Source organism: Musca autumnalis, unplaced genomic scaffold (genome assembly GCF_047663935.1).
Source record: "Musca autumnalis isolate F117 unplaced genomic scaffold, ASM4766393v1 scaffold_1, whole genome shotgun sequence".
In the NCBI taxonomy this organism is placed as follows: domain Eukaryota; kingdom Metazoa; phylum Arthropoda; class Insecta; order Diptera; family Muscidae; genus Musca; species Musca autumnalis.
This window is the reverse complement of record NW_027411644.1, coordinates 106132841-106150921: the sequence shown is the minus strand read 5'-3', so window position 1 is coordinate 106150921 and position 18081 is coordinate 106132841. Positions and strand designations below refer to the sequence as shown.

Sequence of the window (18081 nt, the reverse complement as noted above, 5' to 3'; positions counted from 1 at the left end):
ACTTACAAAAAGTATACGCTCGACGTATTTCGGTAGTTCTCATAAGAATACATGTGTTCTACTTTTTTCACCGCACACTCCCTGGGTATACGTCCGTATATAGGTATGGGCCTGAAATAAAATACGCTCGACGTATTTCGGTAATATTCATAAGAATAAATGTGTTCTACTTTTTTCACCACACACGCTTTGGGAATACGGACATATTTAGGCATGTCTGTTAAGCAAGAATGCCATGCTTTTTATGTGTCGAGGCCTTATGTCTTCTTTCCCCAGATATTTGTCAGTATAGGTCCACTTTGATATAGCCACCATAGAACGGCACCTCCCAAGATTTTAACCACATTTCAAGATTTTAACCACATTTTTTCAACGAAATGGCTGAAATGTCGTATTTAGTTTTTTTGGAGCTTCAAAACTTTCCCACAAAAATTTGCAAGTCCATAGGTTTTGAAATGGGCTCAATAGAACGGTGCCTCCCGATTTTAATATTTTGAAGGTTTTAGACTTATTATTACAATGAAGTGGCGAGTGAAACTTCAACGAGTAAATATGTGAGAAAAATAAAGCCCTAATACAGAATAAAGAAGATCAAAACAGAAAGGAAAAATAATGTTTTTAGTGTAAATTATTTAATTCTAAATGAAAGTGAAAATTGTTCAATGAAAAACAACAAATCGATAAACAAAAATATAAATGGCAACAAAAATGATAAATTCATAATTAAGGAATACATGGAAATTGGGCTACAGTTGAGCGTGTTATGCACACTAATACTAACATGATGATGAAGGGGCAATAAGATGATAGAAATTGTTTATTAAAGTAAAAATAAACAAATATTAAGATAAAACTAGTAGTCAAAAAATAAAAATATAATTAGTATAAAATGAAAAGGATCTTATAATTGAAAAGGCGGGACATTTGGGATATAAGTAGGCGTAAAAATTGTATATTATTGGCGGAACATAACACAGGATTGTAGAATAATAATAATGGGTAAGATTTCTTTTTTTAATTAATTCACCTTTGATTTGTACTAAAAATTAATGTATGGGAGGTACAGTCCAACAAATGCATGCACAACAAACGAAGAAAAAATAAAACATTCAACATACACATTAACCAAACAAGTGCGTGTTTTAAGGAGTGCATATGTGTGTGTTAATGTTCATTATGTTTGTTGCGACCCTTTACCCTCCTCAATGATAATGATGTTAATTTATAAACTAGCTTTACAACATTGTATTTACAATGTACATTTACATTAATCGATATGGGTGTATTTATATTAGTGATTGTTTTCGTTTTGTTTATTGTACAACCAACAGATAACAACAGCAATAATCTTCTATTGAATGACATTCTGCGGGCAGCAGATAAGCATCCCAATTCAAAAGTATCCAAACTAATTCGTACCGTAGAAGAGGAGCCATCACAAAAGAATATTGTATTACTATTAATTGAATTATCAGAACATGCTGAATATTCAACAGATTTTAATATTTCCCTAAGATATGTAAGTAGACCATTTCGCATTTTTTATTTTTGCTTTAACAATTTTATTTTAAATTTCTTTTTAGTATTTGGATTTGTTTGAACGCCTTGGCATAGATCGTGATCTAATTTTGAATGAAGCCGGTCTTTTGTTGGTCAACTCTTCTAAAATATATTCCAAACGTGTTGATTACGTTCAAAGTTTAGTGGAGCGTCAAATATTAACGCTATCAAATGCCGATCAGGAAATACAACAACAAAAGGAACAGTAAGTTGATTTGTTTTGTTTTTTTCTTTTTTTGTATACATCGTGTTATCACCGGCTTTTTGTTTTGCTTTGACTTGTTATCACTTTTATATATATACTCGTATTAGCTCTGTTCCTTTACGTTCAAGAATCTTCAAGTTTTACCAATTTTTTACTCGAAAAGCGTTCCTTTACTTCAGACACAATCCATTTTCAAAAGTAAAGGAACAGACCAATTGTTTGATCCATTTCATTTAATCAAGTATTTTTATTTATATTTTTTGTTTGTTATAAGGAGACGCTATACTTTGCACTGCACGATGTAGATGTAAAATGCTTATACAGTCAAACATCTCTATAACGAACCTCTTATAGATCAAAGAATGTTCACACAAGATAGTCTATAACGAAGTTTGACTGTATGAAATCTTTAGAAGTATATTATGCTAATTACCGTAAAGAATCATATCGAAGGGCAATTAGGTTAGGTTGAATAGCCAGCCACATGTCCTGCTGGACATTCTAGAATAAAATTTTTAAAGAAAAGTACTCTGTACTTCCACCATAGGGTGGAGGGTATATTCACGTTGTTTGTAATACATCGAAATATTCGTCGGAAACCCTACTGCTCGCCACCGAAATGGCTTAAATTTGGTATATAGTATTCATTGGGGACATAAAACATATTTGCTAAGAAATGTAGGTATAGGTCCACGTTTTGATATAGCCCCCATAGAAGATTTTAGCCTTCTTTAGGAGATGTTATTCTCCTACTGCGCGTTTCTTCCCAGGTGGCGGATGCGAATGGAGTTTTTGTGACGTGTTAAATCAGAGGTGTCTGAGGGCAGCATCCGACACATCTGACTCAACATGTCTCTGGGGTTAGAAAAGTGACATCTAACTCTGTATACTGCGGATCCGAACTCTTAAGACCATAGATATTTTAGTGCAACAAAGTAGAGAACTCGTCGACTTGCTCCAAAGAGCATACCCTGGAGGAAATTTTACTCAATTTGATACGGACCGACGACGAGCTGTACACCACGGTGATCCCAGGCAAGTGTACTAGGAAAGATGAGAGTAAAATGGAGGGAGTATGGACTCAGATGGTCAACCAGCAGCAATCCCAGTTCCAGCTTGTTCTACATCGGCACATGACGGTAATAAACTTCATAGGTCATTGACTGACGATGGAAAAATTCAAGGAAATTCCATTTCATGTTATGGGATGCGCAGCTACCGTTATGGTCTTGAGATAGAAAGGGGTAGTAGGGAAAATGAAGGGAGAGAAAAATGTAGGTAGGGAAGCAAATGGGGTTATTTGAATGTGCCGAACTTAGTCCAGGATGATCCGCCACATGGCTTCGGGGTCTATGGAGGGAAAATAAGAGAGGGTTACCATATCACGCAATTCAAGCAGCCTGTGTCCTTTTGTCCGAGCGCCTAATTTTCAGTTCTTCACAAAACACACCAACTCCCTCGACTTCATCGACCCATCAGTAAACATTGACAGGCTATGAGGAAGTGGTCTACCCTGCGCCCATTCACTCCTATCAAGGATTATTTCCTTAGCTACGTCAAAGCCGATATGTATTCGGTTTCCCCGTCTCCAACAATAGTAAATGACCCTAAGGCATCGATTCCCACCGTAGATCTTGATAAAACAAAAGTTAAATTTTCTAATGCAACTTGCGTTTACGTTCATATTTTTTTTCAGAAATGAAAAAGAATCTTCCGAGGAAGCGGCAGCAGCAACAGCAGAAAAACCCAAACGTGGACGTAAACGGGCCCTTGATGCACCGACCGATCCGTATGAAGTTCAATTGGAACCTAAAAAATTCAAAAAGATGACAGAGGAAAAACGCTTTGCACCGCCCAAGACACCCGTCAAACCAAAATCCTTACCGCGTAACATCGAAATGGAACAACAAATACATCCGGCCGGCTGGTTACATGCAACCATATATGATTTGGAAAATGAAGAAGAAGTTGATACAAAAAGAAACTACAAATTATTTACATATCACATCGAGCACCGTTACAACACGCTGGTGCCGGATATCAACTTCCGTTTACATTTCAAAGTTAAGGATTATCTTGATGCCCAAGCTGAAGAAGAAAACGAGGATATGGATAGTGCAGAATGTCAGAGGAATCAAGAATGGCCACCATTATCCGAGGAATATGTACAAAAATATATCAATTTAGAAAATCGTGTATTACAGCTGGAAATTGATACGTTGTGGAAAAGTCCTAAAAGATCCAATAGTGTGCCTTTAAATGCAAATCAAACAGAGGAAGATATGCCCGCAACAATGGAGAGTTCTTTATTGGATTTGAATGGCAGTAATGTGATAAATGATGTTTCGAGTATCAATGATTCTGGAATTGGTACAAGTATTATGGAAAGTACGGCAAATACAAGTCAATTTGAAAACAACAACAGCACCGCCAACAGCCACGACACAACACTCAACAATAGTTCTGCGGAGGAAAGTGAGGCAAATAAAACGGCAGATACAACACATTTGCAGGAAAATGAATCGGGTCTGGGTGATAGTTTACTTATTCAAACAGAAAGCTGTAATGATGCAACCATATCGGATGCGGAAAAATCTCTTAATGAGACAACCAATTCCATTGTTGGAGAAAATGAGAAGACTCTACCTCCAGAAAAGCTTACCGAGGAGGGAGTAGTGACAGATGCAGCAACTACTGGGAATGATGAAAGTGAAAAGCAAACCGAAAATACAAATGGTGAGCCGCCAATAACTCAAAGTACAACTGAAAGGACTTCGAACGAAGAACAAACGACCGAAGAAACAGCAATTATTACAGTTCCATTAGCCAATGGAGAGGTTACTGCAGAAGATACAAATAATTGCATAGAAACAGCAGCAGGTGGTCAACATACAGCCAATGAGAAAGAGCTGGAGAAAAGTAGTGAAGAAAAAGAATCTTCGACTGAAAATGTAGACGGAAACCAAGCAAATGAAGCTGGCGCTGAATCAGAAACAGACAAGCCAGAAGAAGTACCTGGTGATAGTACAAGAGAAAAGGAGGGTTTCATTGAGTTAGAAGTTCATGTAATGAATGACAATGATAATCTTTATATATAAAACTCAATTGTCGTTTGTTGGTAATTGAATCAGTTGAAAACGGGTAGAGCGATTTGGATAATTTTTTGTGGAAATGTTAGTCATAGTCCAGTTTAGGTTTTTATGCAAAGAAAAATTGGCCACGCCCACTTTTCCGCCCACTTTAATAAATATGTTATATCTACGGAACTACTCAATAGATTTTCCTGAAATTTGCAGGGAACGTAGAGTGATGGCCCCCGGTTGAAATAGGCTACATACATATATGGTTGAATTTCGGATCGGGAGGGGTACCTCCCCTATGCCCTATTTTTGTAAAAATGCAATATTTGCAACAATTACAAATGTATCGCCTTGAAAATTAATTTCCGAGTCAATGGCGATTGTGTCTCCGACCTTACGTGCTTATTTGGGGCATTAAGAATGGACAAAGCCCACTTTTTTAAATATGTTATATCTACGAAACTACTAAATCGATTTTCCTGAAACTTTCAGCGAATGTACAGGGTTGGTCCCCGATAAAAATAGGCTACATATTTTTTGACTTTCGGATCGGGCGGGTACCTCCCCTATGCCATATTTTTGTAAAAATGCAATATTTGCAACAAATACGAATATATCGGTTTGGGAATTTATTTGCGAGTCAATGGCGATTGTGTCTCCAACCTTACGTACTTATTTTGTGACTTCAGTAGTGCGATTCTGTAACTTTTTTTAATAACGAACCGACATCGGTAGTTAACGAAAATATTCGGTTGAGTTAACGAATGTGCTATTCTGTAACTTTATGTTAACGATTGTAGAAATCGTTAACTCATACCGACGAAAATCGATAGGAAGGAAATGTCAAATATTATATTTTTACAGTGTTTTATTTGTCCCAATTTACATTAGGCGAGTTTACTTGCGGCAATTGTCAGTTTGATGGAGAGAGAGGTGAGGTATATGGTAACCCTTTGCCTCTCAACACCCTCTCTCACCCACAAACTGACAATTGCCGCAAGTAAACTCGCCTAATGTAAATTGGGACTTTAACTTGCCTTGGTGTGTGTTTAGTTCAAATCTGGTAACTCATTTTTAACACGGTTGCAGTTGACCAATCGAACTAAAACTTTGCATACTTCTCAGATTTGGATGACAATACACGAATATGAAATCAAAACCAATATTGGTCCATTTTTACACTGTTTTACAGTGTTTTATCTAATTTGCTTTTCAAATCTGGTAACTCATTTTTCACATAGTTGCAGTTTACCAATCGAACTTAAAATTTGCACACTTTTCAGATTTGGATGACAATACATGAATATGAAATCAGAAATAATATTGGTCCATTCTTACAGTGTTTTTACGGTGTCTAACTTGACCCCCTTTTAAAATCTGGTAACTGATTTTTAGCACGGTTGCAGTTGACCAATCGAACTAACACTTTGCACATTTTTCAGATTTAGATGACAATACATGAATACGAAACCAAAACCAATATGGGTCCATTTTTCCTATAGCCTCCATATAACGGTACCACCCGACTTCTGGTATTTTGAGGATTTTGTCTTCATTTTTAGCCCGAATTTGCTGTAACTTGGCATTTGGAGTTCTCAATAGTCCAGGAACTTCCCCACTAAAAATTGTGGACGTAGGTCAAGGTTTAATATAGCATCCATATAACTGTACCAACTGTACAAATGGACTGTAATTCGGCATTTGGGGATCTCAGTGGTCAAAAAATGTATTTACTAAAAAGTTAAAAATAAAAAAATAATTTAAAAAATTAAGTTTCAGTGTTTTATTTAGAAATGCACTTAAACTCAAAAAATAATTTGTCGCTTAGCCTCAATATATACATTCTTTCTCATGATAGAATCTCTCAAATAAAACGCTTGCCGTTTAATTTTGCCACCATTCATAATTTAAATGCAAGCGTTTTATTTGAGAGATTTAACATAAAATATGCTCATATAAAAACGCCGTTTTTTAAAGAAATCAACAAAATATTGCAATAATGTACTGTCGTTAAGACTTAACAACAACTTTTTTTTGGTTGTTAACTTAATAATAATTTTCGGTAATTAACGACAAAATTTACCGACAAAATTGTTAAAATTGGTATACAGAATATCACTTACCGAAAATTATCGTTAACTAGTCCCAATTTACATTAGGCGAGTTTACTTGCGGCAATTGTCAGTTTGATGGAGAGAGAGGTGAGGTATATGGTAACCCTTTGCCTCTCAACACCCTCTCTCACCCACAAACTGACAATTGCCGCAAGTAAACTCGCCTAATGTAAATTGGGACCTACCGACATTCGTCGTTAATTCTGTCGTTAAGGAGTTACGGAATCGCACTACATCCGACCACGCTCACTTTCTAATTAGGTTATATCTACAGGGGATTTTGAAGAAAATCGCGATTTGTCTAAACTTTTAAATCTTTATAAATAAAAATCAAATATCGTTCGTTGGTAATGGCATCAGTTGAGAACGGCTGGACCGATTTTCGACCTGGGTTTTTATGCAAAGAAAATTTGACCATGCCCACTTTTACGCCCAATTTTTTCAATTTTCTATTTTTATCATTTCTACAAAAACTACTGAACCGATTTTTCTGAAATTGCCAGGGAATGTACAGAGATGGTCCCCGCTTAAAATATGCTACAAATTCAGTTGCATTTCGGAAAGGGCGGGGATCTTCCCTTATACCCTACTTTTTTAAAAATGTTATATTTACAATAATTACGAATGTATCTATTTGGAAGTTAATTTGCGAGACAATTGTGGTTGTGTCTCCGACCTTACCTATTTTTTTTAGGAACCACAGACTTGACCATATCCACTTTTTAAAATATGTTACATCTACAAAACTACTGAACCGATATTCGTGAAAATGTCAGGGAATATACAGGCATATTTTCTTGAATTTTGAAGAGAGCATATTTAAAAAAAGGCCTTACCTTTATGAATAAAAATCAAATCCTGTTATAACCCAACTTAAGTTTTTTGGAAAGAAAAGTTTACCACGCCCCCGAAAACAGGTTACATATTTTATTGAATTCCAGAGGGGGCGGGGTACCTCCCCTATGCGATATTTTTTTAAAAAACGTTATATTTGCAAAAATTATGTATGTATCGGAATAAAAATTTACGGATTAATATACAATCTAGGTACTTCTTTGGGGCCCATAGGCCCGACCAAGCCTGTTTTTTTTAGTATGTCATAACTCCAATACTACTGAAGGGATTTCTATAAAATTTGCAGCAAAAGCTGAATGTTTGCCGTTGTTATGTGGGGTACCTTCCCCATGCCTTTCTGTTAAACGCTAAATGTATAAGCCAAACTTATGATTATATCGGTTTCAGCATACATTTTGGTAGGCAATGAAGTTGTGTGCACCCTAGGACCGGACCAGGCCCACTTTTTTTAATATGTTATATCTTGAAAATTGATGACCACGCCCACTCTTTTCAAAACATTATTTTTCCAAAACTACTGAACCTAATTTTCAGAAAATATTCAGGAATGTCCCGTGGCCCAAAATGCTATATATTTGTAGACGAATTTCGGGGCTATTATTTTATAATCGGTGTATTTGTTGAACTTATGAGTGCATCAGGTTGCAAATTAGTTTTCGAGACAACGGTGGTTGTCCCCCGATCAAGAAAAACTATATATTTACAAATGTACTTAAATGGTGAGGTTCAACGGTCCATCAGCCATGAAAAGCTAAAACATATAGGCCTAAATAAGCGGGAGAATTCGATTTAATCATTTTTTTAACTTTTATTATTAGATCGCTTTAGGATAAAGACAGTGACATGGACGATAATAAATCCTAAAAGGCACAAATTGGCGAAAAATCCGACAAAGTCCGTAAGAGAAATGAAAGGTTACAGACAAAATCTGTTGATAAATTTGAAATCCTTCTCGGTTTGACAATGGACCGAAGAAGTGAGGTAGAAAATACCTACTTTTGAATTAAAACTCATTACGACGGGCCAGCAACGCGGACCGGGGTCTGCTAGTGGTACATAAAATCGACAAAAATATATAAAACATATTAAAATATATCAAGTTTTCTTTTTTACTACAGAACCCTCTGAACGTTTACAAATTCAAATACCCGCCACTGATGATGAAGGTGTCCACTTGTCAGATGTATATGAAGGTGACTTGCATATGCTGACGCCAACCGTAAAATTAAACAACACATCCATATACATGGATGATGAGTTGCGTCAAGCTCTCGAAATGAGAGATGGTGTAATGGAGCATTTTTCTCAAGAAACCTATAAAGTACCTGTGATAGAACTACCGAAAGAGCATCCTCTTTTGTTAAATATTTTCAAATTACCACCGAAACTTGTAAGAAGAAAAGTTTTGTTTAAATTGGGACCTGATATGGACTCATATTTAAGAGCGGTAAGTTTTCTTAAAAGAAAAACCAATAGGCAATCATTTTGATCAATAAATCCCTTTTTTGTTTCCTTTTAGCGTTCAATGAAGCCCTCAAGACCACCACCGAACCCCAGACATTATACATTGAGCAAAAGCCAATTGCAGGCATTTTCACTAAACAACACAGATATGTCTGGTATTATCGATACTCCACCAAATAGTCCTGGCCACAATTCAGAATTTTGTGGCTTTACCGATAGTGAATCCGAGTTTTTTGGTTTTACAGAGGATGAACAGCACAAGTTAGTAGTAAGTCCGCATCGCTTAAGTCGGGATTCTGGTGTGGGAGTTGATGCGTCAATATTAACTCCAGAAAAATAACCCTTAGAAACAATTTTCGAGGAAAATCCACCTGCAGATGTAAATAGTTGTAAATTGAATTTGAACAGTGCCTTAGAGACAACAGAAGAAATTCTTAGTGATTTACCCGATGCCATAAGAACGGCCTTAGAGGCTGAAATAGAAATTGGAACAGCAGAAGAAAATAACAAGGAATCTGCAGATGGTAAAGAAGTTGCAACAGCAGATCAAACTGAAGAACGACAGGGTGTTGAAGGTGAAAAACCAACAGCTGTAGATGATACAGAGATTGCAACAGCAGATGAAAATAAAGAACTGCAAGGTGGAGAAATTGAAAAACCAACGTCCTCGGGGGAATCAGCAGAACCTAATAAACTGCAACTAGAGGGAGATAGTAAAGAAAGTCCAGAAGCAGAGAGTCTTGAAAAGCCCAATGAGGAGAGTGGGACAAATGAAGGTAACAATGCGGATTGTGTCAATCACGATGTGTCGTCGCCGCCAAATGATGAAAATGCAGCAAATCAAAAAGAATCTTTAGAGACAAATTCTGATCCGGTGGTTACAACATTAAATGAATCTGAAGGTATTCAGGTACAGGATGAAAATGATGGATGTATAAACACGCCTGGAGATGAATCTGAAACAGCTGTTCCAGTATTAAAACAAAACATTGACTGTGATGAAAGTCAGCATGACAGTGCCTTATTAGATTTAGATTTACAGGGTACCAAGACAAAGGTATGTATACAATTTTTTCCCATTAAAATGAATGTGTTAATTTTCTTTCAAACTTTTTTTTCTTGTTCTAAACGAACTTTAAAAAATGTTTTCACTTTAATTTGATTATTGTTATTATTACTTGATATAACAATTGTCCCAGAAGGTAGTGAGAGTATTAGCTTAATAACATGGGACATACTGCTCATCGCCGTGTCCGAACGTCGTGTCTTAAGACACCACTTGTAGAGAATTTTTACGTGGTTGAAATACTCGGGAAATGTCCATATGATTAAGACCAAAGTGTCATCTGTTTTCCAATTTTGTTATTTTTCTTACTCGTTTTATTTAAGTAGATAACGACATAATTGTATAATTATGTACACATAAAGACATAAACAACATCAGTTAGTCAGTGGCTGACTTTCGTATCGTCAGTTGCTTGGCAAATGACTGCAAATATGTGAAGTGTTATGTTTCTTAACGCCATAGTACTTAACAACTGCGAAGCTACGTTTTTCAAAAGTCAAAAAATAGGCATTTTTAACGCAGGTAAAAAGCAAACATGTATCATTTTATTTCTGATGCATTTAGTTGCATTTTCGAGGAACAATGCATAAGTGTGCAACTGAAATATTTTGACGAAGTTGAAACAACACAAAGCAACTGTATATTGGAGTTAAGAATAGTCTTTATTTGAATACGAAGTATGGGGAAGCCTCCTTACAACAAGATAGTTATGTCTAGTGGGACTCAACAGTGTAACCCATTATCTGAATTTGAGTACACACTTATGCCACTAAAACGTTTACCTTTTATGGAAACGTACAAAATGTCAAGAGTGACAGCTTTCTTAAATTATATTTCCTCCACATACTTTCAACTGCATTCATTGAGGAATATTGTTTTTGATACAAAAAGTTACAGGTACAATTTCCGCAAACATTGTGTTGTTATCAATATTTTCCGAACAATATTTTTCGGAACAAAAAAAAATCGCCGGAGGGATTTTCAAATAAATCGCGATTTAAGTTCACATTTTTAGGGGTTCTTTAGGTTTTCACGATTTTGCTTGGAAACCGCGAATCCTTTGTAAATGGGCCTAATGAAAATGTTGTAGCTGTGAAAATTCTCCACAAGATTGACATAAATGATATTTTCGTAGGTTTTACCGTTTTTGAGATATAGAAGTTTAAATTGAGACAATGCACTGACTGTATCGTCTCCTTATAAAACAATAAAATGCTCAGTGCACCTTAACTAACTTTTAATGAATACCGCTTACACATGGGCAGATTTCGCGGATTCTAAAACAGCAATGTTCATAGATAAGAAAAATAAAAAAATCAGAAACAATCGCCGGAGGGCTATTTAAATAAATCGCGATCAAAATTCACAATTTTAGGTTTTTTTTAGGTTTTCACGATTTTGCTTGGAAACCGCAAGTCATATCGAAATGTGTCTAAAGAAAATATTGTAGCTGTGAAAATTCTCTACAAGACTGACCATTAGGTTTTTTCGTAGGTTTTACCATTTCTGCGATATAGAGGTTCAGTTCAAATTTTTAGGTTTTTATCTTAAGTCTGCAAGATTTTGCTTGGAAACCGCAAGTCATATCAAAATGGGACTAAAGAAAATGTTGAAGCTGTGAAAATTCTCTACAAGATTGGATGATTAAATTTTTCTTTAAAATTGCAGTAATGAAAGCGCGGGTGAACGAGGACAGTTCACAAAAACCTCAATACAACGCGATTGCTAAAGCTGTTAAGCGATCGGCAAGAAAAGACAAGAGAAAGTATATGGAAAATTTGGCAAAAGAAGCAGAAGCCGCTGCGGGTGCAAACAACACAAGAGAATTGCATCAACTTATAAATAAAATCAACAATAAAAAACAAAATACACATCAACCAGTGCGGGACAGAGATGGAACTCTACTGACAACTCCAGAAGCGCAACTCAACAGATGGAGGGAATATTTTGAAGGACTTACGAATACCGAAGATGCTGACGAACCCACTGCGTTTGAAAATGTTAATGACACAGAAAGAAGCGAGGAAGTCAATGCTGAAGCCCCGACCAAAGAGGAAGTAATGATAGCTATTGCTAAACTAAAGAAAAATAAAGCAGCCGGAGAGGACAACATACCCCCAGCACTACTCTTAGCGGACATTGAAGTGACCGCTAACATCATCCACTTCTACACCTCAACATTTTGGAGCGAGGAATACGTGGACGCTGCATGGACAAAAGGAATAATTGTCAAAATCCCGAAAAAAGACGACCTTCGTTCTTACGAAAACTGGAGAGGAATCACACTGCTAATCAGCGTATACAAAGTACTAGCAACAGTAATCCTGACGGGGTATTCCGAACAAATTAATAGCAATAATAAAGGCTATGTACGCCAACGCCGACTTACAAGTACTTCATAATGGGACACTAAGTATCCCATTCAAAACAAACGTTGGTGTACGTCAAGGTTGTCCATTATCACCACTACTTTTTGCAATAGTGTTAGATGACATAATGTTAAAGTTGTGCCGGAAGAGGCGAGGCATAACATGGGGTCTGAATAGGCAGCTCGAGGACCTAGCATATGCAGATGATATCTGTCTACTGTCACACAAGGTCTGCGACATGCAGGACAAAATAAATGATCTAGTTCGACTAGCAAGATAAGTTGGACTAGAAATCAACATTAAAAAAACGTATGCAATGCGACTTAACAACCGCAACGACGATGCGATCAAAATTGACAATCAACCGATTCCTTACGTTGAATCATTCTGCTATTTAGGAAGCATTGTGAACATAGCTGGCAGTATCGATGAAGATGTCTCAAACTGACTTAATAAGGCAAGAAGCGCATTTGGTCGGCTGAGAAAAACGTGGAAAAACACACAGATAACAAGAGCTACGAAGTTGAGAATTTTCAAAGCTTGCGTAAAATCTACATTGTTATATGGCAGCGAAACTTGGTTCTATAACGAGCAAATTATACAGAGACTTCAGACTTTCATCAACAAATGTCTCCGAATCATATGTGGTATATTTTGGCCAAATACTATTTCTAATGAATGCTTATGGAGATTAGCCGATGAAACACCTATTGCAATGCAGATAAAAAGAAAGAAATGGAACTGGATTGGCCACACTTTGAGGAAGACGCATAATACAATCTCGAGAATGGCCCTAGATTGGAATCCGCAGGGCAGTAGAAGACCGGGTCGCCCAAAAATGTCCTGGAGAAGAACAGTACTCAAGGAATTGGCAAATATCGATAAATCATGGGATTATATAAAAACAATTGTGCATAATAGATCATTGTATAAATGTATTGTTGATGCCCTATGTTCCCACGAGGAATAAATAAAGAAAAAAAAATTGTATTGTTTTATAAGGAGGCGATACAGTCAATGCATTGTCTCAATTTGAACTTCTATATCTCAAAAACGGTTAAACCTACGAAAATATTAGCTTTGTTCCTTTACTTTTTTAATGTGAGAGTGGTAAAAGAGAAAAGTGTCAAAATTGTTCAAATTTGCTCTCTCATGAACATTTTTACCAGAAAAGTAAAGGAACGGAAAAATGGTAGATCCGGCAGCAATGCCAGAAAAAAACATAAAAAAATAAATTTTCGTCTTTTATTTCACAGTTTTTAATTTAGTGTTGTCAGTGTTCGACTTTTTCTTCGGTTTTTCGTCCATTTTGTGAAATAACCGTCAAACAAAAGTCGAAAAATCAGTTCTGCCATTTTCTACCTGCAGAAATTTTGCTGGTAGCCTGTGGTGGAAGAGAAAGCCATTTTCGCTCTCTCTCCCCTCTCACTCTCTTAAAAATTGCTTCCAGTTTTGCCACTTTTCGGGGTTATGGAACGCTTTGCAGGTTAAAAATGGTAACAAATGGTTAAAATGGTAACCTCAGGTAAGTAAAGGAACACAGCTATTATAAAGGTCAATACAACATTTTCTTTAGGCCCATTTACAAAGGATGCGCGGTTTCCAAGCAAAATCGTGAAAACATAAAGAACCCCTAAAAATGTGAACTTAAATCGCGATTTATTTGAAAATCCCTCCGGCGATTTTTTTGCTTCCTCATATTTCTCATCTATGAGCATTGCAGTTTCAGAATCTGCAAAAACTTCCCAGGTGATTTTAAGTACATGGATATAACATGCTCATCTTAATTTGTACACAAAAAAAATGGCCTCTCTAACACACATATGTCCTAAACATATTTTGCAGCAAACATATATTTTTTTCAAACTGTCCCAAACATAAAGCAAAAAAGAAAAAATACTGGTTTTTCTGACAGATTGAAAAAACAATTTTGGCGAGTTTTTGTTGTTTTTATTGACAAACAACCACCACACACCACCAAACAAAGCAGAGACAAATTTTGCTGCTTTTTATTTCATTATCTTTTATTTTGTAATCGATTTCAACTGTCAAATCCATAGGTTAAACGTCAAATGAAATCCAGATGAGATTTCATTTGACGTTTGAGCTATGGAATTGACAGTTGAAATCGAGTGAATTTCGTAAATGTAAACTTAGCATTACCGTTTCTTCTAAAGATTTTCATTGTAGTTGTTATCGTCTTGTAAGAAGGGTTGAGATATTAGATGTTGCCTTTATATTAAAGAACAAATTTGTAGTTGCGAAGTATTTGACTATGCGAACTTTGTTTTTTCGACACCAAACGCACTGTACTTGTTTGGTTTGTCGGTTTGTCAGTTAACTAACAACAATTGTTGCGACAGCGGTATTTGTGTTGTGTGTGTGGTTTGTTGATAAAGTCTCATAACATTGAGAGATGAGTCGATGGTGGGGGTTGTGTTGTGGTTTGAAATCGGAACAATGCACACAGCGCTTTATTATAAACCAGCACTCCGCAGCAGCGTGAGCCCTGTTGTTACTCTCTTTGACCAAAATCCTCTCCACCCATAAAAATATCCCAGTGGGAAAATGTAATCGATGGGAATCGAACGGGTAATACAGAGCCACTATGTTTTATTGATTACCGAATACATTATTCGTAACACGGTGCATGTCCTAGGAAAATAATATATTCCTTTATAGTTTCCATAGAAAGCATCGTGTAATCAATGGGTATGTTCTTTTATAGTTCTTTAGTAATATATAATGGAATTCATATACTGGAATGCATCGTATTATGTACATATGTATTCTCTTTTTATAAATAATTTATTCCCCCGTATGCCTTAAGTAATTTATTGGATTAAAATAGAAAAACATGACTTTTAATTCATTTTTTTTATTTATATTTGGAAATATAAGGATTTTATGTAGTTAAAAAGTATTCATAGAATACAAAAAAGAATATTCATTCATTAAAAACAGAAGTTAAAATAGTTCATTAAATTTTTTTTTACAAAATTACGTCTTTATTGTTACACGACACAAACAAAACTGGCAAATTTATGCTGCGACTTAAAGGCGTCGGCAGATAACGGGATTACAAAAAAAAAAATACCAAAAGAAACATTGCATTCCCTTGTCGTATCCAGTGGGAATGTAAGAGGTAATTAATATGAATTTTTTGTCAAGTGGAATTACTCGTTCGATTCTTTACGGTATATTATATAACGTATCTTCTATTATATATTTAATAATTTAACTTTTTGTTCAATTATATTCTTTTCTCGATTCTTACGGATACGTTTTGGAACGTATTGCTTATAATGCGTTAATAAATATATTTTCAATGTAATATGTTCCCAATTTTCCCACTGGGATGTTCTAACATAAAAAATATGTTGGTACCCAAACATAATTTAATGAACTATTTTAACTTCTGTTTTTAATGAATGAATATTCTTTTTTGTATTCTATGAATACTTTTTAACTACATAAAATCCTTATATTTCCAAATATAAATAAAAAAAAAATGAATTAAAAGTCATGTTTTTCTATTTTAATCCAATAAATTACTTAAGGCATACGGGGGAATAAATTATTTATAAAAAGAGAATAGATATGTACATAATACGATGCATTCCAGTATATGAATTCCATTATATATTACTAAAGAACTATAAAAGAATATACCCATTGATTACACGATGCTTTCTATGGAAACTATAAAGGAATATATTATTTTCCTAGGACATGCACCGTGTTACGAATAATGTATTCGGTAATCAATAAAACATAGTGGCTCTGTATTACCCGTTCGATTCCCATCGATTACATTTTCCCACTGGGATATTAAATTGAGGTATATTACAAAATGTTGCAAACATATATTTGTTTGGACACAAAAAAATTATGTTTGGATCCAAATATATATTTGTTTGCAATCAGTCAAATATTTGTTTGGATCCAAACGTATTTCTAACATATATTTTTCTGCGTGCATTTATTATTTTTTACTTGTCCCAAAAGCCATCAAACCAAGGCCTATAGAAGGTCGGTCATTCAGAGTTCTGTTAACAACTTTTGACAACAAACATAATAGATTTTATATTATTGTGATTTAAGTTTCTTTGTATTTTTAAATCACAATAATGTTTTTGAAGGCAAACATAACAATCAGCTGGGCTTAGTGTCCAACTGTATAAACTGTGCATCAAATATTTAATTTTCCTTACAAATCATAATTAACAGATGATTACCTAAACGTCGAACAGTATTATTTCTTAATTTGTATTTATTAAAAAACATAAAATATTAAATTTTCCTCAGGAATCATACCAAACTCATGTGTGGTACATTACCTTATTGTTTTGCACGTGGTACACTACGGTTTTAAGTTATCCGGTAGTCGGAACACTACGATCTTTAGTGTTCCGCAGACGAACACTACGATCTTTATTGATCCATTGCTTTAGTCGTACATTTTACGCATAAATCATTCCCATACATTTTAGAGAATATTTTCCACTCTAGAATATGGCGGTCTCGCAAGGACATCCGCATTTATTTTCAAAATTGTAAGTTTTTATGACTCGAAGTGTACACACGTTTATAAAATCGTGATGAAATTTCCACACGGGATATCCAAAAATTTTACTCACTACTGGATATGTCTGTTTCAGAACTACTTTGTAAATTGTCGTGCGCATTTAGGGCGAAAGAAATTGACGCCCAAGTCCTTCATAATTAGTAAGGACTATCCTTATTAAGTAAACAATTGCATAACTATTGAATGGAAGACCATCTTCTAAATTGTTTCTGTAGCGATGAATGTGCTTTTATGGTGCTGAAAGACATTACTAATTATTAAGGACATGAGCGTCAATTTACTTCACCTTAATGCGTACGGCAATTTATAAAGGAGTTCTGAAACAGACATATACAGTAGTGAGTAACATTTTTGGATATCCCGTGTGGAAATTTCATCACGATTTTATAAACTTTTGTACACTTCGAGTCATAACAACTTAAAATTTTGAAAAGAAATGCGAAAATCCTTGCGGGTCCGCCATATTCTACAGTGGTAAATATTCTCTAAAATTTATGAAAATGATTTATGCGTAAAATATACGACTAAAGGAGACAGCACGCTTCCAAAAATAAACTTGTTGAATGAAAAAAGCAAGCTTTGTTGGGCATTACACCCGATTATTTAAAGAATACTTGCCAAAGCAGGATATACGGGTGTATCCTTAATCAGGAGGGATATACTTTTACTGAATATTACTGAAAGTATTTCGTTTTCAATATAAAGTAAATATGCATCGATATTCTACTACAATCTTTCTGTATTCCCAAGTTTTAAAGGGGGGTTCTATTCAAATGAGCC

The 18081-nt window shown here is 35.3% G+C and overlaps 3 protein-coding genes across 3 annotated transcripts in view; all 3 read left to right on the top strand.

Annotated features, from left to right (window-relative positions):
- Positions 1-18081, top strand: part of DCAF12 (DDB1 and CUL4 associated factor 12-like protein) — a 398057-nt gene that overhangs the window by 201697 nt on the left and 178279 nt on the right. The window lies entirely within an intron of this gene.
- On the top strand, positions 945-4993 carry LOC141404035 (uncharacterized). The gene is made up of 4 exons (XM_073987259.1): positions 945-999; positions 1332-1519; positions 1584-1765; positions 3462-4993. Exons 1-4 carry the CDS (start codon positions 996-998, stop codon positions 4861-4863), a joined length of 1776 nt encoding a protein of 591 aa, XP_073843360.1. The 5' UTR covers positions 945-995; the 3' UTR covers positions 4864-4993.
- LOC141404072 (uncharacterized) lies at positions 8939-13449 on the top strand. Its single transcript, XM_073987348.1, has 2 exons — positions 8939-9261; positions 9334-13449. Exons 1-2 carry the CDS (start codon positions 9019-9021, stop codon positions 9616-9618), a joined length of 528 nt encoding a protein of 175 aa, XP_073843449.1. The 5' UTR covers positions 8939-9018; the 3' UTR covers positions 9619-13449.

Bases quoted from the DNA above. Each gene is read 5' to 3' on its own strand.
- LOC141404035 (XM_073987259.1), top strand. The intron at 1,520-1,583 runs GTAAGTAGACCA...ATTTCTTTTTAG, and splicing joins TTAATATTTCCCTAAGATAT to TATTTGGATTTGTTTGAACG. The intron at 1,766-3,461 runs GTAAGTTGATTT...ATTTTTTTTCAG, and splicing joins ATACAACAACAAAAGGAACA to AAATGAAAAAGAATCTTCCG.
- LOC141404072 (XM_073987348.1), top strand. From the start codon at position 9,019: ATGCTGACGCCAACCGTAAAATTAAACAACACATCCATATACATGGAT. The intron at 9,262-9,333 runs GTAAGTTTTCTT...GTTTCCTTTTAG, and splicing joins TGGACTCATATTTAAGAGCG to CGTTCAATGAAGCCCTCAAG.